The sequence below is a fragment of the Saimiri boliviensis genome, chromosome 17, assembly GCF_048565385.1.
Source record: "Saimiri boliviensis isolate mSaiBol1 chromosome 17, mSaiBol1.pri, whole genome shotgun sequence".
In the NCBI taxonomy this organism is placed as follows: domain Eukaryota; kingdom Metazoa; phylum Chordata; class Mammalia; order Primates; family Cebidae; genus Saimiri; species Saimiri boliviensis.
This window is the reverse complement of record NC_133465.1, coordinates 65573348-65598101: the sequence shown is the minus strand read 5'-3', so window position 1 is coordinate 65598101 and position 24754 is coordinate 65573348. Positions and strand designations below refer to the sequence as shown.

At 52.6% G+C, this 24754-nt stretch overlaps 1 protein-coding gene across 7 annotated transcripts in view; it reads left to right on the top strand.

The window, feature by feature from the left end:
• The first annotated feature begins 438 nt into the window (after window positions 1-438).
• Window positions 439-24754, top strand: part of FBF1 (Fas binding factor 1) — a 32586-nt gene continuing 8270 nt past the window's right edge. Inside the window, exons 1-24 of one of the 7 annotated variants that reach the window (XM_010342405.3) lie at window positions 439-695; window positions 1019-1089; window positions 3256-3341; window positions 4204-4231; window positions 5944-5985; window positions 7665-7758; window positions 9138-9198; window positions 10398-10448; window positions 12447-12564; window positions 13422-13499; window positions 14469-14588; window positions 14926-15061; window positions 15197-15330; window positions 16513-16612; window positions 18919-19374; window positions 20435-20536; window positions 20957-21045; window positions 21215-21273; window positions 22028-22183; window positions 22358-22458; window positions 22592-22798; window positions 24157-24264; window positions 24355-24494; window positions 24572-24690. In XM_010342405.3, the coding sequence (XP_010340707.2) occupies window positions 3339-3341; window positions 4204-4231; window positions 5944-5985; window positions 7665-7758; window positions 9138-9198; window positions 10398-10448; window positions 12447-12564; window positions 13422-13499; window positions 14469-14588; window positions 14926-15061; window positions 15197-15330; window positions 16513-16612; window positions 18919-19374; window positions 20435-20536; window positions 20957-21045; window positions 21215-21273; window positions 22028-22183; window positions 22358-22458; window positions 22592-22798; window positions 24157-24264; window positions 24355-24494; window positions 24572-24690 (2502 nt within the window). In that variant the 5' untranslated portion in view covers window positions 439-695; window positions 1019-1089; window positions 3256-3338. Of the gene's footprint in view, window positions 696-1018; window positions 3509-4203; window positions 4232-5943; window positions 5986-7664; window positions 7759-9137; window positions 9199-10397; window positions 10449-12446; window positions 12565-13421; window positions 13500-14468; window positions 14589-14925; window positions 15062-15196; window positions 15331-16512; window positions 16613-18918; window positions 19375-20434; window positions 20537-20956; window positions 21046-21214; window positions 21274-22027; window positions 22184-22357; window positions 22459-22591; window positions 22799-24156; window positions 24265-24354; window positions 24495-24571; window positions 24691-24754 lie in introns of all 7 variants that reach the window. The other 6 variants (XM_074388986.1, XM_010342403.3, XM_074388987.1 and 3 more) reach the window with 6 other exon arrangements.

Here is a 24754-nt window from a genome sequence, read left to right as displayed (position 1 = left end):
TGTTGACCAGGATGGTCTCGATCTCTCGACCTTGTGATTCACCCGCCTCGGCCTCCCAAAGTGCTGGGATTACAGGCTTGAGCCACCGCGCCCGGCTTGATTGGATTATTAAACAAGAAGGTCAGTCACTTTTTGGGGTGTGGAATAAACACGGATCAATTTGTGGATTCACTTGTCACCCTTCCAATATCAACACAATTCTCGCGCCTCCGCGCCGGCCACGTGTCAGCCATCGGAAGAGGGCAGGAGGAACTTTTTAAGTGTCCCCGGCAGTCCTTAAGAGGGCCTTTGATCCTGGCGCCCTCTTCCCGGAGAGGCGTTGGGGCAGCTCCTAGCAACATGCTTGCCGCCGGCAGAGGCCTGGCCCCGCCAGCGTTCTCGCGGGGCTCCCTGGGTGCTGTAGTTCCTCACGGCGTTCCCGCCTCCTCGGTGCGGGAGGGTAACCGGAACGCCGACTACAACTCCCAGGATGGCTCGGGTCCGCCTTTCCGCGGGAGGCCGGATGGCTGAGGGTGGCTGCAGCGGTCGGAAGCCGGAGGCCTAGTCTGGCTGGGCTGGGCGATCTGAATGGAGCCGGGGACGGCGCTGCTCCCAGCGGCCGCGCCTCCCGGAGCACGGCGCGTAACGGGAGGCTTCCGGGGCTGGGAGCGTTACAGGCTGCTCTTGGGGGCCAGATAGGCCGAGCGCTCAGAAGGGTGACGCATTGAGGGGCGCGGAGTTTCGGGACGGAGGGGCGACTCCGGGGAGGGCTTTTGCTTAGGGGTGGTCTCGGGATCTGTAAACACCTGGTGCGCCTCTGTAGTCCCACCTACTCGGGACGCTGAGGCAGGAGAATCACTTGAACCTGGGAGGCAAAGGTTGTGGTGAGCCGAGATGGCGCCACCGCACTCCAGGCTGGACAACACAGCGAGACTCCGTCTCAAAAAAAAAAAAAAAAAAAAAAAAAGGAAGGAAGAAAGAAAATACAAGGATTCGGGGTGGGCTCTGTAGGTAAGCCCACTTAACCTTTGCATTCCAGTAACAGGACAGGCCACCACCTGGGACATAAAGATGACCCCTCTGACTTATTTCTGCCAAGACATCCTGTAGGTGGGTTTTGGTAAAGCAGAGAAGTGGGAGGAAGAGAGCTAATTCTGAGGAAAACTATTCTCAGTAGGTCAGATTTACTGCCTATGTAAAGGGAAATATTTCTACCATCAGTGAAAATCGTGTTGCTGGACGTGGTGGCTCACACCTGTAATCCCGGCACTTTGAGAGACCAATGCAGGAGGAATGCTTGAGTCCCAGAGTTCAATACCAGCCTTGGTAATACAGTGAGACCCCGTCTCTAAAAATAATTTTTAAAAAAGAAAAAGAATATCATGGCAAAGGGTAACCAGAGCTCACACCTGCTTTTGTGCTAAATGCTGCCTAGAAAGTAATCATGGGTGTTGCCTGGGAAAGGGCTCCAGCCTTGGAGCCAGGCACCCACCTCCTTTCTGAAATGAGTACTTGCCACTTGCCGCATCAGCTTCCAGGGTAAGGGATGATGGCCACTGCCCTTTGTTCAAATAATCGCAAAGCCTCAGAAAGCCCGGTGACTTACCCTGAGCACTTTTTTTTTTTTCTTTTTTTTTTCAGACAGAGTCTCACTCTGTCGCCAAGCTGGAGTGCAGTGGCGCGATCTTGGCGCACTGCAACCTCTGCCTCCCGGGTTCAAGCGATTCTCCTGCCTTAGCTTCCCAAGTAGCTGGAACTACAGGCGTGTGCCACAACGTCCAGCTAATTTTTGTATTTTTAGTAAAGATGGAGTTTCACCATGTTGGCCAGGATGGTCTCCATCATTTGACCTCATGATCCACCTGCCTCAGCCTCCCAAAGTGCTGGGATTACAGGCATAAGCCACCATGCCCAGCCTTACAGCACTTTTTTTTAAGATAGAGTCTCTTTCTGTTGCCCAGGCTGGAGTGCAGTGCCACGATCTCAGCTCACTGCAACCTGCACCTTCTGGGTTCAAGCGATTCTCATGCCTGAGCCTCCTGAGTAGCTGGGATTACAGGTGCACACCACCACACCCAGCTAATTTTTGTATTTTTAAAAGAGATGGGGTTTCACCATGTTGACCAGACTAGACTCAAACTTCTGACCTCAGGTGATCCACCTGCCTTGGCCTCCCAGAGTGCTGGGATTACAGGTGTAAGCTACTGCACTAGGCCTGGAATTTTTAATTTATGAAAATAGGCTTTACTTGAATGGGCAAAGTAAGAAGAGCTTTGACAACCTTTGGATTCAGATTCATGTTCTGTTGAAGCTACATTTTTTTTTTTTAAGATGGAGTCTCACTCTGTCCTCTGTTGCCTAGGCTGGAGTGCAATGGCATGATCTTGGCTCACTGCAACCTCTACCTAGTGGGTTCAAGCGATTCTCCTGCTTCAGCCTCCTGAGTAACTGGAATTACAGGCGCTTGCCACCATGCCTGGCTAATTTTTTGTATTTTTAGTAGAGACGGGGTTTCACCATGTTGGCCAGGTTGATCACAAACTCCTGAGCTCAGGTGATCCACCTGCCTTGGCCTCCCAGAGTGCTGAGATTACGGGCATGAGCCACCTCACCCGGGCTCTTTTTTTTTTTTTTTGAGATGGAGTCCCACTTCTGTCACCTAGTCTGGAGTGCAATGGCGTGGTCTCGGCTCACTGCAACCTCCACCTTCCAGGTTCAAGCGAGTCTCATACCTCAGCCTCCCGAGTACCTGGGGTTATAGATGTATGCCATTACACCTGGCTAATTTTTATATTTTTAGTAGAGATGAGGTTTCACCATGTTGGCCAGGCTGGTCTCGAACTCCTGGCCTCAGGTGATCTGCCCACCTCAGCCTCTGAAAGTGCTGGGATTACAGATTACAGGTGTGAGCCACAGCGTCCGGCCAAAACTACATCATTTTTTAAATTTTTTAGATGGGGTCTCACTCTGTGGCCCAGGCTGGAGTGCAATGGCACGATCTTGGCTCACTGCAACCTCCGCCTCCCAGGTTCAAGCGATTCTCCTGCCTCAGCCTTCCGAGTAGCTGGGATTACAGGCATGTGCCACTATGCCCAGCTAATTTTTGAATTTTTAGTATAGACGGGGTTTCACCATAATGGTCAGGCTGGTCTCGAACTCCTGACCTCGTGATCTGCCCACCTCAGCCTGCCAAAGTGCTGGGATTACAGGTGTGAGCCACCATGCCTGGCCAAAGCTACATCATTTTTAAGCAGTCACTTTCATTTTCTTCATTAGGAAGCATGAGCCTGATTTGGGTAGAATCCAGATGAGCTGGCCAGTGCTGTAAAGGAGCTTCGATCAACCCCGAGAGCCTTGAGATGGTAGGCAGAGTTCAGAGTAAGATGCATGGAAATTCAAACATGCCCCCATCCTGCATCCCCAAAGATCTTGACTGCATGCAGCACTTTGGGGGCTGGGCGACAAGGACCAGAATGGAGACCTTGGAGAAGACTGACAGGCGGTGGCATTGATACCAAACTTGCGATGAGTAAGTTTGCTTCTGAGCTTCTGAGCATCCAGCTGGAAGTAGGTTTTTTGTTTTGTTTTGTTTTTTGAGACAGAGTTTCGCTCTTTTGCCCAGGCTGGAGTGCAATGGCGCAATCTTGGCTCACTGCAACCTCTACCTCCTGGGTTCAAGCAATTCTCCTACTTCAGCCTCCCCAGTAGCTGGGATTACAGGCACGCACTACCACACCTATCTAATTTTTTGTGTTTTTAATAAAGACAAGGTTTCTCCATTTTGGTCAGGCTGGTCTTGAACTCCCGACCTCAGGTGATCCGCCCACCTTGGCCTCCCAAAATACTGCGATTACAGGCGTGAGCCACTGTGCCTGGCCTGGAAGCAATTTTAAGTGTCTGTTCCTGGTTATTGAGAAGTTGGAATAGAAGATATTTCTAGTCACATGAATCTCAGCTGGGAGGGTTTGCATGTCATGTCTGGAAAAGAAGTGACTTCTGCCCACCCATTTGGCACCCATCACTGGTTAGTGGGGCTGTGTTCATGCTCTGAATGAGTCTGTTTTCAGAAACTCTAGGAACGCATAAAGGACTTACATCTACAAATGCCACTGGTGCCCCTGCCTCTGGTGACTTAACAAGACAATGCAATTCATTCTGCATTTCCAGTTTCCACCTGTGTTCACTGTTTGCTTATGTTGATGTGATTTGTTTATCCCATTTTAGGCGCCAAAAACCAAGAAGGGATGGAAAGGTGAGTGGAGAGATGGAATATTAATTACCCTTATGCCAAATAGAGATCTTTTCCCCAGAACAATGAGATGTGTGTTTTATTTAAATGTTTTTGATGAGAGTCTTGCTGTTTTTCCCATTATTCCATCGGCTGCCTTGGTCTTCCTTATGCTGCCTCACTGGTCCTCAGAGAAGCCTGGAAAAAATGCTCCTTGGGCTCTGTATCCAGAAATAGGTGGTTGGGATTCACGGTGGGAAATCCGGGTGGGAAAACAAATTCGGTATTTGCACTTAGGTTCCCCCACATGCCTCCTTCAGAAAGTGGCCATTGATGAGGACATCCAGACCAGTTCTGAGGGGTCTTTGATGGAAGGGTACAAAGAGCCTACTTGTCTGAAAGTAGCCTCCCTGTGCCTAGAAATCTTGGGAACTTTTCCCAAAGAGCTGCGCTCGGCCGCGTTCAGAGCCTGGAAGGCTGATCGTTGGCCAGTGTGCCATGGTAGGCAGGTAGAATATAGGTTCTGCTGAAAATCTGCACCATCATCCTTTTAGTTATTTGATTTCATTTTATTTTTTTGAGACAGAGTCTCGTTCTTGTCGCCCAGGCTAGAGTACAGTGGTACGATCTTGGCTCACTGCAGCCTCCACCTCCCAGGTTCAAGAGATTCTCCTGCCTCAGTCTCCCAAGTAGCTGGGCTTACAGGCCCAAATGCCACCATGTCCAGCTAATTTTTGTATATTTAGTAGACATTAGGTTTCACCATGTTGGCCAGGCTGGTCTTGAACTCCTGACCTCGTGGTCTGTCTACCTTGGCCTCCCAAAGTGCTGGGATTACAGGTGTGAGCCACTGTGCCTGACTGAGATAGTTATTTTTAAATTTCTGCCTCCGGATGTTTCAACAAGGCAGTCAGTATGGCTTGAGCTAGAGACTTAGAAAACACCTCATGCCAGCCGGGCGCGGTGGCTCAAGCCTGTAATCCCAGCACTTTGGGAGGCCGAGGCAGGTGGATCACGAGGTCGAGAGATCGAGACCATCCTGGTCAACATGGTGAAACCCCGTCTCTATTAAAAATACAAAAAATTAGCTGGGCATGGTGGCGTGTGCCTGTAATCCCAGCTACTCAGGAGGCTGAGGCAGGAGAATTGCCTGAGCCCAGGAGGCGGAGGTTGCGGTGAGCCGAGATCGCGCCATTGCACTCCAGCCTCGGTAACAAGAGCAAAAAAACTCCGTCTAAAAAAAAAAAAAAAAGAAAAGAAAACATCTCATGGCCAATGAGAGGAGAGCTAAGCCTAAGTCCCAACATCTGAAAGCCCTGAGGCCTTCTGGCGAGTCTCAAGCCTTGAGGTTTTGTTTTTGTTTTTTTGGTTTTTTTTTTGAGACGGAGTTTCGTTCTTGTTGCCCAGGCTGGAGTGCAATGGCGTGATCTCGGCTCACCGCACCGCAACCTCCGCCTCCTGGGTTCAGGCAATTCTCCTGCCTCAGCCTCCTGAGTAGCTGGGATTACAGGCACGCGCCACCATGCCCAGCTAATTTTTTGTATTTTTAGTAGAGACAGTGTTTCACCATGTTGACCAGGATGGTCTTGGTCTCTTGACCTCGTGATCCACCCGCCTCGGCCTCCCAAAGTGCTGGGATTACAGGCTTGAGCCACCGCTCCCGGCATGAGCCTTGAGGTTTTTAAGGGCCAGTCTTCTTTCCTCCTGAAGTCATGACAGTCCCTTTTCTGTTCCAGGCTCCATTGATGATTTGCTTGATGACCTTCTAGGGGATGATAGTAAGTGCCCCTTTCCCAGAATCCCCTAATTTGGCCTGCTGTTGCTGTTGCTTTTTTTTTCTATCTTGCCCAGGCTGGTCCCAAGCCTCTGGGCTCAATCGATCCTCCTGCCTCATGAACCAGAGTGCTGGGATTACAGGCATGAGCCACTACACTCAGCCTTTTTAAAAAATTGAGATATAATTTATATAGCATAAAGTCTACTCCCGTAAAGTATACAACTTAGGGGTTTTAGAATATTCACAAAGATGTACAAACATCACCACTACCTAATTCCAGAACACTTCCATCACCCCATAAAGAAACCCCATACCCATTAGTAGTCAATTTCATTCTCTCCTCCCTCCAACCTTAGGCAACCACTTTTTTTTTTTTTTTGAGACAGAATCTCACTCTGTCACCCAGGCTGCAGTGCAGTGGTGCAATCTGGGCTCACTGCAGCCTCTGCCTCCTGGGTTCAAGCGATTCTTATGCCTCAGCTTCCAAAGTAGCTGGGGCTACAGGCACACACCACCACACCCAGCTAATTTTTGTATTTTTTGTAGAGATGGGGTTTTGCCGTGTTGGCCAGGCTGGTCTGAAACTCCTGGCCTCAGACACCTGCATCAGCCTCCCAAAGTGTTGGGATTACAGGCATGAGCCACCATGCCTGGCACACTTAGCTTCTCTGATGTAGCATAATATTTTCCATGTTTATCCACTCTGTAGCGTGAATCAGTACTTTATAACTTCTTTTTATGGCTAAATAATGTTCCATTGTGTGGATAAATCACATTTTGTTTAGCTCTTCATCAGTTGATGGATATCTGAGTTATTTCCACAATTTGGCTGTTAGGAATACTGCTGTTACGAACGTTTGTATACTAGTTTTTGGGTAGACATGTGTTTTCAGTTCTTGTGGAATTCCTGGACCGTATGGTAACTGTAGGTTTAACCTTTTGAGGAGACTGCTTTTTTCACAGCAGCCATGCTGTTTTATATCCCACCAGCAGTGTAAGAGGGGTCCAGTTTCTCTACATCCTTGCTAATAGTTATTTTCCTTCTTTTTGATTATTGCCATCCTAGAGTATAAAGCGGGTATCCCACTGTAGTTTTGATGGGTATTTCCCTCATGACATGATGTTCAGCATCTTTTCATGTGTTTATTGGCCATGCGTATATCTTCTTTGGAGAAATGTCTGTTCAGATCCTTTGCCCCTTTTAATTGGGTTACTTGTCTTTGTATCGTTGAGTTGTAAGAGTTCCTTACATTCTGGATGCTAATCCATATTGTTTGTGTTTGTGTTGGTCTTTTAAGGAGCATGGCTTCATGGTCATGCAAAGCTTACCAGGGACAGAGAGGCTTAGGTTAGCTTTCCCCCACATGGCTCTAGAGAACCCGCCACGCTCCAGCCGACAGTTTGGGCTGTGGAAAAGCGGTTGTTCCTCCTGCATTTTCTTGGGGTGCAGTTGGGTTGGGCTCTTCATTTGGTATTCAGCATTTAGGGTTGACTTCCTCCTTGGAAATGTTGCACCCTCTCTCCCACTCAGGTTTTCCAAGGGGTGACATTGGGACCTGCTTACGGGGGCAGTTTTCCTTCCTCCTAACAAAGAGGCAGCTTGGGGAGGGAGTTGGCAAGCCTTTGCATCTTGACTCCAGGTCCCTTTAGCTGAATGACACGTTTTGTCTTTTTTTCCAGTGACACTACCTGAGAAGACTGTTAAACTAGCTTCACGTGCCAGAGACACCACAGGTGTATCTCAGATGCTCCCTTCTTCAAAGGCTAGAACAAAGTAAGGGCGGGGTTGGCCTGGGTATCTGTGACCTACTTTAGTCTAAATGCTCTTTGCCTCTCCACCCCCGACTTTCTACTTGGCATCTGCTTGCCCTTTTTTTTGAGAGAGAGAGTCTCCATAGCCCAGGCTGGAGTGCAGTGGCACAACCACAGCTTGCCACAGCCTTGACCTCTTGGGCATCAATCCCCTGACTTCAGCCTCCTGAGTAGCTGGGCCTACAGGTACATGCACCACCACACCCAGCTAACTTTTTTTTTTTTTTTTGAGACGGAGTCTAGCTCTGTTACTCAGGCTGGAGTACAGTGGTGCAATCTCAGCTCACTGCAACCTCTACCTCCCAGGTTCCAGCAGTTCTCCTGCCTCAGCCTCCCAAGTAGCTGGAATTACAGGCACACACCACCATGCCTGGCTAATTTGTTATTAGTAGAGACGGGGTTTCACCATGTTGGCCAGCCTGGTCTCGAACTCCTGACCTCAGGTGATCCGCCCACCTCAGCCTCCCAATGTGCTGGGATTACAGATAGGAGCCACTGCACCTGGCCAGCTCCTGCTTTTATTGAAGGAGCCTGGGGAAGTTAAAGAGAACTGCACAGGTCAGCAGTCCTGGCTTCTGTTCTACATCTGTTACTTATGGTATGACCTTTGGCAGTTTCTGAACTTCTCTGAGACCTAATTTTCTTATCCTCATAATTAAAGGATTGGCTTAGATCAGTGATTTTCAAATTGTGTTCTACGGTTCACCTGGCAGATGAGAGATAGAGAAGAGGTTTGTGGCCCTCCTCCCTCATGTGATCTGGAACAGTTGTTTTTCTCTCTTATATATTGTTTTTGTTTTGTTTTACTTTATTTTATTTTTTGAAATGAAATCTTGCTCTGTCGCCCAGGCTGGAGTGCAGTGGCGTGATGTCGGCTCATTGCAGCCTCTATCTCCCAGGTTCAAGTGATTCTCCTGCCTCAGCTTCCCGAGTAGCTGGGATTACAGGTGACCGCCACAACACCTGGCTAATTTTTGTATTTTTAGTAGAGACAGGGTTTTACCATGTTGGCCAGGTTGGTCTCAAACTTCTGACCTCAAGTGATCCCTCGGCCTCCCTCAGTGCTGGGATTATAGGCATGAGCCACCATGCCCAGCCCTTTACATATTATTTTTAACAATTTGTTTTTAAGGCAGTTCTGCTGCTTTAACAAAGTGGAAAATCGCTGCATCGGGTGGCCTGTGACATTCCTTTTGCTGTTCAAAAACTTTAGAACAGCACCTCTGTTCTCCAGAGAAATCTATCAGAGTTTCCTTAGACTTTCTCTAAGCCACTCTTGCCCTTTTTAGAGTCATCCAGTGCCCTGGGATGCAGGTAGGGGCTGATGCCTCCTCTTTGCAGGTCCTTCTTGGGAGATGGTGTCTTCAGCCCCGTGGCAGGCCTGGAAGAAGCTGATGCTGAGGTAAGCCTGGCCATTCCCCACTTCTCCACCTCTCTGCTTATCCCCAGAAACAATGAGATGGGTGTCATGGCCAACGGGCTGCCCACAAAGGGTTTAGAAATCCCTGCAAAGTCAGTTTGTTCTTAAAGAAAAATAATGCCCCAGGGGCTGCTGAGCGAACCCAAAGCGGCATCCTCTTTTTTTTTCCGAGATGGAATCTAGCTGTGTCACCCAGGTTGGAGTGCAGTGGTGTGATCTCAGCTCACTGCAACCTCCACCTCCCAGGTTCAAGCAATTCCCCTTCCTCAGCCTCCCAAGTAGCTGGGATTACAGGTGTGTGCCACCATGCCCTGCTAATTATTTTGCATTTTTAGAAGAGATGGGGTTTTACCATGTTGGTCAGGCTGGTCTCGAACTCCTGACCTCGTGATCCACCCGACTCAGCCTCCCAAAGTGCTGGGATTACAGGCATGAGCCACCATGCCCAGCCTGCATCCTTTTTCCTGTAGAAAGATGAGTGGAGAGGAGAGCTCCCTGAAACTGTTGGAGTCTTAGACATTGCCCCCTTCCCATAATAAACTCCATAGCTGTCCATTGGCTTGGGTGGGAAGGAGCAGAATTCCAGTCCTGGATGAAAGGGTTCTCCACGGTTGGGAGGAGCAGGAAGGGCAGTGCTTTTGGAGTCTCTACAACCAGGCAGGTTTGGCTTCAAACAACTGCCAAGCCCAAGCAAGTGGAACAAAGCCACCCTCCTGCGTGAGCTCCGTTGGCCAAGCTCTGCTCCTGCAGTGCCATATACCCTAACAGCAGCAAGGGGCCAAGGCCCTGAGTTTTTTGTTTTTTGTTTTTTTGGTTTTTTGAGACGGAGTTTCGCTCTTGTTACCCAGGCTGGAGTGCAATGGCGCGATCTCAGCTCACCACAACCTCCGCCTACTGGGTTCAGGCAATTCTCCTGCCTCAGCCTCCTGAGTAGCTGGGATTACAGGCACTTGCCACGATGCCCAGCTAATTTTTTGTATTTTTAGTAGAGACGGGGTTTCGCCATGTTGACCAGGATGGTCTCAATCCCTTGACCTCGTGATCCACCCGCCTCGGCCTCCCAAAGTGCTGGGATTACAGGCTTGAGCCACAGCGCCCGGCCTAAGGCCCTGAGTTTTAAGGCCTAAGGCCTTGACTAGTGTACCTCCTTATCTGCGTCCTCACCCTCCTTGTGGACTTAGGTTTCAGGTGTCTCAGAGGCAGACCCACAGGCTCTGCTCCAGGCCATGAAGGTAAGGAAACAGCTTGCACAATTCTTAGAGCTGGGGGTGGGGTGAGGTAATGATATTTTGTGCCAAGACTTCATTCTCCCTCTAATTTCTTCCTTTACAACCTGTATTTCTGAGCCCTTCTTTGGGCAAGCATGGAGCTTGTCTGTGAGCCGTTGGCCTTCTTGACTCTCTGGGTATCAACCAATATTCCTGGTATACAGAGAGTGGAGGCTGCTAATGCCAGACACAGTGGCTCACGCTTATAATCCCAGCACTTTGGGAGGTTGAGGTGAGCAGATCACAAGGTCAGGAGTTCAAGACCACCATGGCCCACATAGTGAAACCCTGTCTCTACTAAAAATATAAAAATTAGCGGGGCATGGTGGCGTGAGCCTGTTAGCCCAGCTACTCGGGAGGCTAAGGCAGGAGAATCACTTGAATCCAGGAGGTGGAGGTTGTGGTGAACCAAGATGACGCCACTACACTCCAACCTGGGCAACAGAGCAAGACTCCGTCTCAAAAAACAAAAAGAGTGGAGGCTGCCACAGGCCTCTGGGGAAGTGGGACCAGCCCTACTTGGAGGCTCACCTGGCTGGGGCCCCTCACCTCCGCCTAGGGGACAGAGGGGGAGACTGTCTCCTCTAATGCTTGCTCTTCACCTTTCTCCATATTTCTCTTCACATCCCCAGCCAAGCCCCTTCAATATTGCTGTCTTCTCATCAGATAAATCCAGTGCTGATCTTTGCAGTGGAATTTTAAGGCACAGATTCTGAACACTTTATAAGAACAGAATCTCTAGCTTGGCCCAGGACATCTCGTTTTCCTCTCCTTGCAGCCAGCAGTACCCCCCTGTCTGACCCTGGGGTTTTTTTTTTGTCCCTTTTAGTTAACCCATTTTGCCATGGTCCCTAGGAGAAGGGCAAGCTTTTGGTTATAGCCCTATGGGGCGCATGTGTTTTGGTTGTTTTTTCTTTGTTTTATTTATTTTTTTTAGAGACACCATCTCATCTGTCACCCAGGCTACCAGGCTGGAGTTCAGTGCTGTGATCTCTCATTGCAACATTAAAGTCCTGGCCTTAAGTGATTCTCTTACCTTGGCCTCCTAAAATACTGTAATTACAGTCATGAGGCATCACATCTGGCCCAGATTCATCTTCTTTAACCTCATCTGGAAGTCTTTCTCCTCAAAGGCCAGGCACAGTCAGTCATACCTGTAATCCCAGAACTTTGGGAGGCCAAGGCAGTAGGATCGCTTGAGCCTAGGAGTTGGAGGCTGCAATGAGCTATGATCATACCACTGCACTTCAGCCTGGGTGACAGAATGAGACTCTGTATTTAAAAAAAGAAAAAAAAAAAAACCGCAGCATGGTAGCTCACACCTGTAATACCAGCACTTCGGGAGCCCAAGGCAGGTGGATCGCCTAATTTTTTTTTTTTTTTTTTTTTGAGACGGAGTTTCGCTCGTAACCCAGGCTGGAGTGCAATGGCGCGATCTCGGCTCACCACAACCTCCGCCTCCTGGGTTCAGGCAATTCTCCTGCCTCAGCCTCCTGAGTAGCTGGGATTACAGGCACGCGCCACCATGCCCAGCTAATTTTTTGTATTTTTAGTAGAGACAGTGTTTCACCACGTTGACCAGGATGGACTCGATCTCTTGACCTCGTGATCCACCCGCGTCGGCCTCCCAAAGTGCTGGGATTACAGGTGTGAGCCACCGCGCCCGGCCTAATTTTTGTATTTTCAGTAGAGACGGGGTTTCACCATATTGGCCAGGATGGTCTGGATTACTTGACCTTGTGATCCACCCGCCTCACCCTCCCAAAGTGCTGGGATTACAGGCTTGAGCCACTGCACCCGGCCTTTGTTTTCTTTAACTCAGTGTTTTTTCAGTAGTTTTCTCATTTTCCTTTGTTTTCTCACAATTCCGCCCCTGGCATGCCAACAGCCCTTCTCTCTCAGGTGGAAATCCTCACCCCCTCATCAGACATCATCCTCTGCCCTCCCTCCCTGGTTTTCTAGGACCTGGATGGCATGGATGCTGATATCTTAGGTCTGAAGATGTCTAATCCAGCCCCTAGCAAAAAAGCTGCAAAGGACCCTGGGAAAGGAGAGCTGCCCAACCACCCCAAGCCTGCGGGTGAGTCAGTAGCCAGTGAGAAAGGTGCATGGGAGATGGCTCCTCGAATTTGCTAGGGAGACTTTGAGGACATGGAAAATGCTAGAAGGAAGCATTTGTGTCCTTGGGTTCTCTCTGCGTGGATGGAGAGGCCAAGGAGCAGTTGTACATGTGTGTGTGTGAGTGTGTGTGGTGGGGTAAGGGGAGAGCTTGAGTTTCCTCCCTTCCTCGACCTGTTCCAGTCTTTCTGAGTCCAACACGGGCAGCTCCTGGAGAAGCTGTGTGAGTTAAAATGGAGAACTCTGGCCGGGCACGGTGGCTCAAGCCTGTAATCCCAGCACTTTGGGAGGCCGAGGCGGGTGGATCACGAGGTCGAGAGATCGAGACCATCCTGGTCAACATGGTGAAACCCCGTCTCTACTAAAAATACAAAAAAAAAATTAGCTGGGCATGGTAGCGTGTGCCTGTAATCCCAGCTACTCAGGAGGCTGAGGCAGGAGAATTGCCTGAACCCAGGAGGCGGAGGTTGCGGTGAGCCGAGATCGCGCCATTGCACTCCAGCCTGGGTAACAAGAGCGAAACTCCATCTCAAAAAAAAAAAAAAAAATGGAGAACTCTATGGTAGCCTGTGCCTCTCCTGAACCCATGTGTCTGGAGTGACTCATGATGAGAGAGCAGAGGTAGCTCCTACCATGTTTCCCTGGCAGAAACCCATGGGAGAACTGGCGGCCCCTCCCTTGGCTGTGCCCATGGCCATGAGCCCCCAGCTTCCCAGGAAGAAGTGCACCCATCCCAGGGGCCCCGGTCCGGTCCGTGGTGTGGGAGGACTTTGGCCAGGAGAGACCCAGGCCCACGACCTTGTCTTCTGCTTCCTGCAGGGGGTGCCATTCCCACCAAGCAGTCACCTCCATCTCCCAGCAGCTCTGGGCATCAGAACAGAAGGTTTTCCTCTGAAGGTACCATAGGCTCCTGTCATGCCTCTGGGACACTGGTTTGTGGGTGGATCAGCCTGGGGACACGTGCTGGCCCGAAGCCTAGCTGCTGCGTATGTTATGTGGAGAGCAGAGAGTTAGTGCCACCGGTGTAGTTCCTCATGAATTCATGTCGGGACCAGTTATACGATATTGGCTAAGATATTAGGGAACTCATTTGCAAAGACGTTAAAGCCAGATATCACACTGAAGATTTTCCAAAGTATAGGAAGAAGTCCCTTTCCTGTCATGAATGTGTGGATTTTTTTTTTCTTTTCTTTTTTTCTCTATTTTTTTTTTTTTGCTGTGCCCAAAGTTATCTCGAAAAATAGAGAATGTGTGGATGTTTTACTTCTCTTCTGATGCCTTCAGGACATTTCTAGAAGGCCATGCAGCCTGCAAGTCAGAGGCCCCACAGGCAAGCCTAAGGCAGGCTCATAAGCCCAGGGCCACCCTCCGACTCCCTATCCCCTTGCCCAGCCCTTCAGTGTTCCCCCGGGCCCTACCCTCCAGATGCCAGGGGGCTTTTTGTTTACTGGAGCAGATAGAAATTTTTTTTTTTTTTTGGAGATGGAGTCTTGCTCTGTCACCCAGGCTGGAGTGCAGTGGTGCGATCTCCACTTACTACAACGTCCACCTCCCAAGTACAAGCGAGTCTCCTGCCCCAGCCTCCTGAGTAGCTGGGATTACAGGTGTGCACCACTATGCCCAGCTAATTTTTTGTATTTTTAGTAGAGATAGGGTTTCGCCATGTTGGCCTATGCTGGTCTTGAACTCCTGACTTCGTGATCCGCCCACCTCAGCCTCCCAAAGTGCTGGGATTATAGGGGTGAGCCACGGCGCCTGGCCTGGAACAACCAGAAATCTTGACTCGAGGGCTACTCCCCCAGTTCAGGCTTGCTTTTCCTGAACTAAGTGCTGCAGCCTGACCTGTGCTTTCCCTTCTGCTGGGAGACTTGGAGGACCCGTTGGCAGGACTTCTCTCCTATGATGAAGAAGGAATCACTAAGAAGCCGCCTGTGACAGAGAGCAAAACAGCTTCTGACAAGAGCCCCAGCACGGTTAGAGATCAAGGTAGGGCGGACTGGGCTCATTTCTCAGCCGGAGGAAGGGTTTATTGCCAACAGGCTTACCATCCTTTCAGGTTCAGAACCAGGGGCCTCTCACAGGTGGGGACCAGAAGTCTAAGGTTGAAGACAAAGAGATCATCATCAATCTTCAGGAACAGGGAGGTGGGATGCATCATGAGCCTGGGAGTAGGCTGGGGGAGTTGGGTCCTGTGGACAGACCAGGCAGGTCCAAAGCCTGCCGTCCTACCCAAAGGTGCAGAGAAACCACCCCCGACTCATTGAGGTGTCATCGTTAAGGGCAAGCAGGCTGCGGTCATTGGGCCTTGTGTTCTGTCTTTTAGGTCCCTCTATTCCTCTCACTCCTGGGGACACCCCCATCCGAAAAAAAGAAGAATTGTTTGATGATGGAGATGACATCATGGCCACCTTGGGGTTTGGAGACAGCCCCAAAGCAGAGAAGAGGCAGATGGGAGACCAGTAAGAATCCCTATGAGTAGAGGGCCCTGGCCAGGCTGCTGCTTCCGGTTCAGGGCAAAGCTGGTGGACGGGTACAGTGGATGTCCCGAGAGCCCCTCATACCCACATGTTCCTGCTCTGTGTCCCGTCCTGCAGGGAAGGGCCTCGCCCTGCTCGCTCCACGCTGGATGAGCTGCTGGGTCGAGGCACAGCAACCAAACTTCTGACCCGCCCAGGCACAGGGGAGCGCAGGGAGTTCAAGCTAGACAAGAAGTACCAGAGGCCACAGGGTAAGGAGGCTTTTGGGGGATGCAACAGGAGGGGAGGGAGGCCTCTAGACCAGGCTTTCATCACAACCTGTAATTAGAAGTCAGCGTCACATCCAGATACATACGTGATTCTACACGTCTGTAGCTGAGACAGAAGCATCATGAAATATCACCGTGACCACTGTTTGTGCTCAGTCGTCTGGGAATGATGCTGTTTGATCTGGAAATACACTGGCTGTGACACATTCAGCTGGTTTCTCGGGCCTCTCATGGGTAGCAGCTTGCATTTGAAAAGCACTGCTCTGGCTAGTGTATCTCAAAGCATTGGCCCACAGCCGTCAGCTGAGATCGTTCTGTTTTTTGGGGTTTTTTTTTTGAGACCGAGTCTCACTCTGTTGCCAGGCTAGAGTGCAGTGGCACGATCTTGGCTCACTGCAACCTCCACTTCCTGGGTTCAAGCGATTCTCCTGCCTCAACCTCCCAAGTAGCTGGGTTTACAGGCGCGTGCCACCACACCCAGCTAATATTTTTTTGTATTTTTAGTAGAGACAGAGTTTCACCACATTGGCCAGGATGGTCTCGATCTCTTGATCTCATGATTTGCCCACTTTGGCCTCCCAAAGTGCTGGGATTACAGGCATGCACTACTGCACCCGGCTTTCTTTTCTTTTTTGAGACAGAGTCTCCCTCTGCTGCCCAGGCTGGAGTGCAATGGCGCAATCTCAGCTCACTGCAACCTCCGCCTCCTGGGTTCAAGCAACTCTTCTTTCTCAGCCTCCCAAGTAGCTAGAATTACAGGCACATGCCACCACGCCTGGCTAATTTTTGTATTTTTAGTAGAGACAGGTTTTCACCATGTTGGCCAGGCTGGTTTCGATCTCTTGACATCGTGATCTGCCCACCTCAGCCTCCCAAAGTGCTGGGATTACAGGCGTGAGCCACCGTGCCTGGCGAGAATCGTTCTTGTGACACACGCAGTTCACTGGGCCCGACCTCGAAGGATCCTGGGGTAGGGCCTGGCTGCCGCAAGGCCACTGCCTCTTCCTGGCTCCTGCCTGAGGTGCTCCCTTCACAGCGGCTTCCCTCTGCTTATCTTATACGACAAGCTACCAAATTCAGCTGTTGTTAGACAGAATTTTGCAGCCACAAATGAGCTTGGTTCCCCCTACTCCAGCTTATGATCACAGGCTCCTTAATTCACAGACAGTGAAGATGCGTGGGGTGACGAGGACTTCACCTTCGGAGCCTATCAGCCCACCGTGGGCTCCTCCGAGGGCCGGCAGTCCCGCCGGCAGTCTGTCAGGTAAGTGGGGCCTACGGGGGGCTTGGCCTCTGAGACAGGCCGACCACTGGGAAGACAGGCCCCTGCAGCTGTCCCCCAACCCAACCGAGAGTCTCTTGTGGGAGGCCACAGTGTGCAAGGCCCTCGGCTCTTCGAGGGCTGAAGGAAGTGGGAGGCAGCCTGGTCCCGCCAGCCCAGACAGAGTGGTGGAGATAGCCCCAGTGGGAGACCCATCCCAGCCGCTGCTCAGGTTCGCTAGGGCCCCACCCAGCCTCAGAAGGAAAGGAGAAGGTGGGCTAGCCTCCGTCTAAAGCCCTTGAAGTCATAAAAGGCTGTCATGTCAGGCTGGGCATGGTGGCTCACACCTGGAATCCTGGCACTTTGGGAGGCCAGGGCAGGTGGATCACGAGGTCAGGAGATCGAGACCATCCTGGCCAACATGGTGAAACCCTGTCTCTACTAAAAATACAAAAAAAAATTAGCTGGCCGTGGTAGCACGCACCCATAGTCCCAGCTATTCAGGAGGCTGAGGTAGGAGAATTGCTTGAACCTGGAGGCGGAGGTTGCAGTGATCCGAGATCATACCACTGCACTACAGCCTGGCAACAGAACAAGACTCCGTCTCAAAAAAAATTATAATAATTTAAAAAGGCTGCGCTGTTACTTGGTCTCCCCAAGGAACATACATCCCGACAAGTAGCAAGACCACCTCTGGGGGGGCTTCTCACACCCCGCTTCCCAGGAGCTCTGCTGTCAAACCTGCCGTGACAATTCTGACAGCATAATCCTCCCAGTTTACAACAAAAAAATTAAATCAGTGATAGGATTTGCTGAGTTTGCAGTTTTTTTCCCAGTATATATTTTCAACTTTGTATTTTGAAGTAATTTCAAACTTCAATAATCGGCTGGGTGCAGTGGCTCACGCCTGTAATCCCAGCAGTTTGGGAGACAGGTCGACCACCTGAGGTCAGGAGTTCGAGACCCGCCTGGCCAACATGGCGAAACCCCTGACTCTACTAAAAATACAAAAATTAGCTGGGTGGGATGGTGGGCGCCTGTAATCCCAGCTACTCAGGAGGCTGAGGGAGAAGGCGGAAGTTGTGGTGAGCTGAGATCATGCCACTACACTCTAGCCTGGGCAACAGAGAAAAACTCCGTCTAAAAAAAAACAAAAAAACAAAAAAAACTTCAGAAGTTGTAAAAACAGCACCAGGCGCTCCCGTCTCATCCTTTCCCAGGCTCAGCAGTTGTTACCGTTATGCCAGGGTGGCTTCCTCAGCCTCTTTCTATCTGAAGAGCTCTATGTACATCGGTATTTCTTCCCACACCCAGTACCTCCTTAACCCTGGGAACCTGCTGCCACTGGTCAGTGACAGATGAAGGCCATGGCCAAACAAATGAAGTAACAGAGTGGCTGTTGGTAGAAAGCCTGGAAACCACTTGATTCGACTTATTTTTTATTTTATTTTTTTGAGACGGAGTCTCTGTCGCCAGGCTGGAGTATAGTGGCACAATCTCAGCTCACTGCAACCTCTGCCTCCCGGGTTCGAGCAATTCTCCTGCCTCAGCCTCCTAAGTAGCTGGGATTACAGGTGCCCACCATCACGCCCAGCTAATTTTTGTATTTTTAGTAGAGATGGGTTTCACCATGTTGGCCAGGCTAGTCTCAATCTCCTGACCTTGTGATCTACCCACCTCAGCCTCCCAGAGTGCTGGGATTACAGGCATGAGCCACTGTGCCCAGCCTTTTATTTTTTTTTTAGACAGAGTCTCACTCTGTTGCCCAGGTTGGAGTGCAGTGGCATGATCTCAGTTTCCTGCAACTTCCACCTCCCAGGTTCAAGCAATTCTCATGCTTCAGCCTCCCAAATACCTGGGATTACAGATGCCTGCCACCATGCCTGGCTAATTTTTTTGTGTTTTTAGTAGAGATGGGGTTTTACCATGTTGGCCAGGCTAGTCTCAAACTCTTGGCCTTAAGCAATCTGCCCACTTTGGCCTCCCAAAGAGCTGGGGTTACAGGCATGAGCCACCGCACCCGGCCTGATTTTTCTTTAGACCTGTATGCCCGCATCTGTCATTTGATCCCGTTCTCTGTGGGTAGAACTGTCCCTGGTTCATGTGATAGAAGTCAAGGTCTCTATACTTCTTAGTGTTCTATAGACAGCACATGGCCTGCCACCTAAGCCAGTCTAGGAGCCACTGCTCACTGGGCCTCAGCTGACTGTGCAGGGTCCCTGGGCATCGTGACACCAAGCCACAGGCTGCTAAGGGGCCACTGAGACTGGCTGCTTCCCCTGCCTGACACTCTCCTTTCTGTCTTGAAGTAGGTTCTTAGCAGACAGTGGCCCAGACCCCAAGGGAGAACCAGGCTCCAGACAGAGTCCTCCAGCCACTTGCAGCCCCATCCAGCCCAGGAAGGGAGGAGCTGACTGGTTGGGCCTCAAGGACAATGACTTAGACCTGCTCCCTGCCTCACCCGCCACAGAGGCCCGTCAGGAAGGCTCAGCGCTTGTCATGCCCTCAGTGCGTCCTCCTGACAGCCAGCACTCTGCACCAGCTGGGATGCCCCCCTCCAAGGCAAAGCCACCAACCGAAGGTGCAGGGTCCCCTGCCGAAGCCAGCCAGGCTTCCAAGCTGCGAGCCTCAGAGAAGGAGGAAGAAGACTGGCTGAGCCATGCCCTGTCTCGGAAGAAGTCCCAAGGCCTGGCCAGAGAGCAGTGTGCTGAGGCCTCTGAGGGCCTGAGTTTTGCAGGGACAGTGGGCCATCCCCCTTCTGGCAGGTACGGGCTTGGGCTGCTATGGCTTGTAGGGGGACTCGAGGGGCCCCTTTCCCCCTCACCTGTCGCAGCCTCAGTTGGGAACAAGGCAGTGCGCCGTGGGCACAGAGGCCGTTTCTTGGCTTTGCTGCTCTGCCTTTTGGGCACTGCAGAGAGAGCCTCTGGCTCCGTGGCTTGCCCCAGGGACAGACCCAACAGGACTGGGGAGCTGTTGACATTTGTGCCCTGATTGCCATGGGGACAGGTGCTAACTTGATTGGGCAGAGCAGAGGATACCTGAGGTGGCAGACACACCACTGTCCTGCCTCTGAGCAGCACCCTGCCACAGCGCCCTCAGGCTGGCAGCCTCAGCGTCCAAACAGCTGGTGCTTCTGCCAGCTCCACTGAAGTGAATATGGCATGTGTGAGCTGAGATGTCCCTGTGCTCTTTGAGAGTGTTAGAGGAGACACAGTGGCCCAGAGGTACCTCCTGGAGAAGCCACAGAAGGGACAAGATAGTGAAGCCATGGGACAAGCTAGTGAGCGACCTCTGAGGGCTGGAAGGCACAAGGGCCAGCAGGTTGGGGGAAATCGTGAGCAGCGATGTGGCCCGAGCCCAGGGAGGTGAACTGGGCAATTTGTGACAGCCCAGGGACATCACCCAGTCCTGGGGTTGATGTCAGGAGGGCACTTCGGACTTTCGCCTGAGGCCGAGGGGAAAGCTGAGGCCAAAACAGAAGAGAGTCTGTCTCTTCACTGACCCGTGAGCCGAGAAGGAGGTAGAAATAACAGGAAAGGGAGCCAACTAGACTTGGGAGACTGAGCAGAGCCTTACTCTAGAGCTGAGCCAAGTTAAATGGGCTGGAGCAGGGATGCTGAGGCAGGAAGCGGGTGCTCGAAGGGAAGAGATGCCCACAGATCCCAGGAGCTCAGACCTGGGAGGAGAACGCCCCAAGACAGGATGGCGGGAGCAGGAGGAAGGGCAGCCATGAGCTTCCTGTGTGAAGCCTGTCCTGGGGCCCGTCTTCATCCAGCCTGACCTGGGGTCTCTGTCACCTTCACCTTGAATGCTGCCTTTTCTTAGCCAACCTCTCACCAGCACGCCGGAACTGGAGCAAGCAGCTGCTGGAGGGAGCTCTGGAACAACCGCCGGAGAAAGACCATGTGCCAGGCCTGGCGTCTCGGGGTGAGAGCGCAGTGGGCAGCACTCCGTCCTTAGAGAGGGCCAGCACACGATGGTGTGGAGACCCAACACAATTAACTGTGGTGTTCAGCCCCTGCGCCAGGCACGCTGGAGGAAGAGCTTTCTGAAGTCCAGGGGACTCTGTCCTCTGCCTGCCACCAGCACAACTGAGACCCCTTCCTTAGTCAGCTGTCAGTTGAACCCAAAGTTTTCCTTTACTGCTGGGACCGGGGTTGGCACCAGCTGGTGCCAACCCCGGTCCCAGCGTCCCACATAGAGGCTGCTCTCCTGGCCCTGTCTCCGCCTCCCACAGAGGCTGCTCACCCTCCCCCATCCCAGTGTCCCACACAGAGCTAGTTACTTTGCCCTGTCCCCATGTCCCATACAGAGGCTGCTCACCTTGCCCCATCCCTGTGCCCTCAGGTCCCCTGTGACTCGGAAACATGCCGCCTCAGCACACCCTACAGGCTCCCCAAAGCGGGGAGCAGCCCCTGGAGGCGTCTCGACCACGGGTTGGTTTTTTGTTTTCTGCTTTATTTGGGAGTTTAACCTGGGCAAGAAAGAGGTGCTTTGAGCTTCCTTTTGGGTCCCTGGGACATGAGTGACACCATCCCCTCCTGGACACTTGAAGGCCCACAGCCCTGGGCCACCCTGCTCATTTCTGTGCTGCTCATGTTTCAGAGCCTGCTATGTGTTTCCCGAGCACCCAGGAGCCCACAGAGCCTGCTCTGCCCATCCAGGTAGGGGTGCGGGCAGACAGGTGTAGGTCAAGGTCAGGGCTCAGGGAGTAATTCTCCATGCACAGAGGCAACACCAACACTTCGACCTGATGACCTGCCAGAAAAAAAATACATCAGGCATACCAAATGTGGCGTCGGCCACCTCCCCAGCACTTCCCTGAACTTCTAGCCTCACCGCTCCCAGACAGAGCCGGGTGTTAATTTCCCTACCTCAATGGGAATTCAAGGAGGTAGCCAGGCCAGGGAGCTGGGAATGCTGCCGTCAGAAAGCAGGGCCACAGGGTCCTGTTCTGTCCAGAAAGCCTCCTCCACCCCTGCCATTCTCCCGCCACATCTCTGCCTCTGTTTCCATGTGTGGCAGTCACCTCTGACACCTGAGCATGGGAGGTGTGGCCCCCAGGAGTGTGTCCCTGGGAGATGGTGGGTAGGGGGCAGCTTGTGGGAACCAGATTAGTGTTAACATGTGGGCTTCAGGGCTAACAGGAAAAGCCAGCGTCAGCTTTTGTCAGCGGAGACTCAGCTGGGGCTCAGCCATTTGTCTGGGAAGCCGGAGACCATGCTGGGAAGGAATCTGTTCCGAGGGGTGGAGGGAGACTCGTGCTCCTGACCGGACCTGCAAGGGGAAGGACGCTGGGGACTGCTCAGCTGCAGTGACTATGACAAGCTGGGAGGTCCAGTGAGCAGAGGGCCAGGAGGTAGCTGATCCCAGCTGGCCTGTCCCCTCCCTAACCAAGAATCCTCTCATCTCCTACAGCCCCTACTCCCAGAGTCCCTGGCCCTGAGCCTGCTGCCAGGCACAGAATACCAGAAGCAGCTCCTGGCAGCACAGGTGAAGCTTCAGAGCAGCACCACCGAGCTCCAGGCCGAGCTGCTGCAGAGCCAAGCCCGGCTGGCAGAGCTGGAGGCCCAGGTGAGTGCCATTGGGGCTGCTGGCACTGGGGGCAAAGTTGCCATGGGAGGGGTCACTGAGAGACTGAGAGTGACCGGAAACGTCCCCAGGAGGAAGGAGGGGCTGTTGGCACAGGGCAGCGTAGAGCACAGCCACCTTCCCTCCCTAATCGCTGGCCCTCCTGCCGTCTCCCAGGTGCGGAAGCTGGAGCTGGAACGGGCCCAGCATGAGCTGCTGCTGGGGAGTCTGCAGCAGCAGCACCAGGCAGACCTGGAGCTCATCGAGAGTTCACACAGGTACCCCGGTGCCGGCCCCAGCTCTGCCTTGGCTCTCACACTGACCCCAAAGGCCACCCCAGTGTGCTTGGAGAGGCCTTTAGGTGGCAGCCCTCTGCCTTCCTCATGCCATGGCTGGGTGTTCTGTTGGCAGAAGCCGCATCAAGATGCTAGAAATATCATACCAGCAACGGGAGGAGCGTCTCCGGAGAGAGAATGAGGAGCTGTCAGCTCGGTATCTGTCACACTGCCAGGAGGCCGAGCAGGCCCGTGCTGAGCTCACCGCCCAGCACCAGCGGCGCTTGGCGGCCGCAGCACAGGAGAAGGACCAGGAAATGGAGCGGCTCCGGGAGCTGCAGCGGTGAGACCCAGGGACAGGCAGCTGGGGATGGGCTTGCAAGGACTGGCCAGAAGGGAGACAAGACCCTCAGCTGTGGCTCAGCAGTCCTTGGACAGGGATTTGAGCCCTTCCCTCCCAGCCCAGTGAGTGAGGACTGAGGTCTGGGCACACTGACCCATCACACGCATGGGTGGAGTGCCACCTGCTCTTACAGAGACAGGATGGGGTATCCACAGGCTGTCCACGCATGGCATGGCAGGAGCAAGCCCCCCAGGGCCTAACTAAGCACAGGGTAATCCACTTACCAGCTCACGAAGTAGAGGCCAGAGACAAGGTCTGCCCAGGAAAGGCATGCACCGTTACGCCTGCCATGTTGATAGGGTTGCCTTTCTAGAAGAGAAGGAAACTAAGAAGTTACCTAAGGGAGTCAGAGGTCTCACTCTGTCGCCCAGAGAGGAGCGCAGTAGCACAGTCTCGGCAAACTACGCCTCCTGGGTTCAAGCGATTCTCCTGCCTCAGCCTCCAAAGTAGCTGGGATTACAGGCACCCACCATGCCTGGCTAATTTTTGTATTTTTAGTAGAGATGGGGTTTCACCACATTGGCCAGACTGGTCTTGAACTCCTGAGCTCGTGATCTGCCCACCTCGGCCTCCCAAAGTACTGGCTCAGAGCCAGCCTTTTAAGACTGCCCAGGGCCAGGCGCGGTGGCTCACACCTATAATCTCAGCACTTTGGGAGGCCAAGGTGGGAGGATCACTTGAGGCCAGGAGTTTGAGACCAGCCTGGGCAACACAACAAGACCTTGTCTCTAAAAACAGTTTTTAAATTAGCTGGGCCTGATCGTGACTTGGGAGGTTGAGGTGGAGAATACCTTGGGCCCACGAGGTCAGGCTGCAGTGAGCTATGATCATGCCACTGCACTCCAGCCTGGACCACAGAACAAAACCCTCTCTCTAAAAAGATTTTAAAAACAAAAAAGATACTTTGAGAGGCCAAGGCAGGAGGATTGCCTGAGGCTAGGAGTTCAAGACCAGCCTGGGCAACATAGCAAGATCTCATGTCTACAAAAATAAAAAAAGAAAAGAAAGAAAGACTGCTCAGGTTGGCCAGACTCAAAAGAAGTGCACACGTGGCTTTTCCTTGCTGTATGTAAAGTGCTCTTTGCTGAATAACCGGAGGAATCTCCATCTTAGTGCATGTAGCACTGAGGAACCATGACAGATAAGACAGAGGAGCTGGGGAAACTGAGGCAGTGCCCTGAGGAAGAGAGGCCTGGGAGCAAGGGCTGCTTCGAAGCACGCCCTTCCACAAGGAGCTGCGCTGTCTGGGTGGTCCTGCTCAGAGTGGCTGTGGGCCTTCCCCTCCCACCTCCCCTCAGGGCGTCCATCCTGGAGATGCGCAGAGACCATGAGGAGCAGCTGCAGCGGCTGAAGCTGCTGAAAGACAGAGAGGTCGATGCAGCCACCAGCGCCACCTCCCACACGCGGTATGTGTGCTGCCCCAACCGTGCCCGCCTGAGGGTGGGGGCTGGGGGGTTCTGAGACTTTCCGGAGGTGGTGACCCAGTCTCCTTCCAGGTCCCTGAATAGCATCATCCACCAGATGGAGAAGTTCTCCAGCAGCCTGCAGGAGCTGTCCTCCCGCGTGGAGGCCTCGCACCTCACCACCTCCCAGGAGCGGGAGCTGGGGATCCGGCAGCGGGATGAGCAGCTGCGGGGTACGCCCTCCCTCTCAGACCCCCAGACCCCTGGTGGGAAGGGGAGCAGTTGCCAGCACCCTGTGGGTTGCCCCCAGCACTGCAGGAGCGGCTCAGCCAGCAGCAGCGGGACCTGGAGGAAGAGCGGAGCCGGCAGCAGGAGGTCATCGGGAAGATGGAGGCGCGGCTGAGTGAGCAGAGCCGGCTGCTGGAGCAGGTGAGGCCCATGCTCCTGGCCCTCCTGTCATGGGGCCTCTCCTCCAGGACACCCGCAGGTGTGG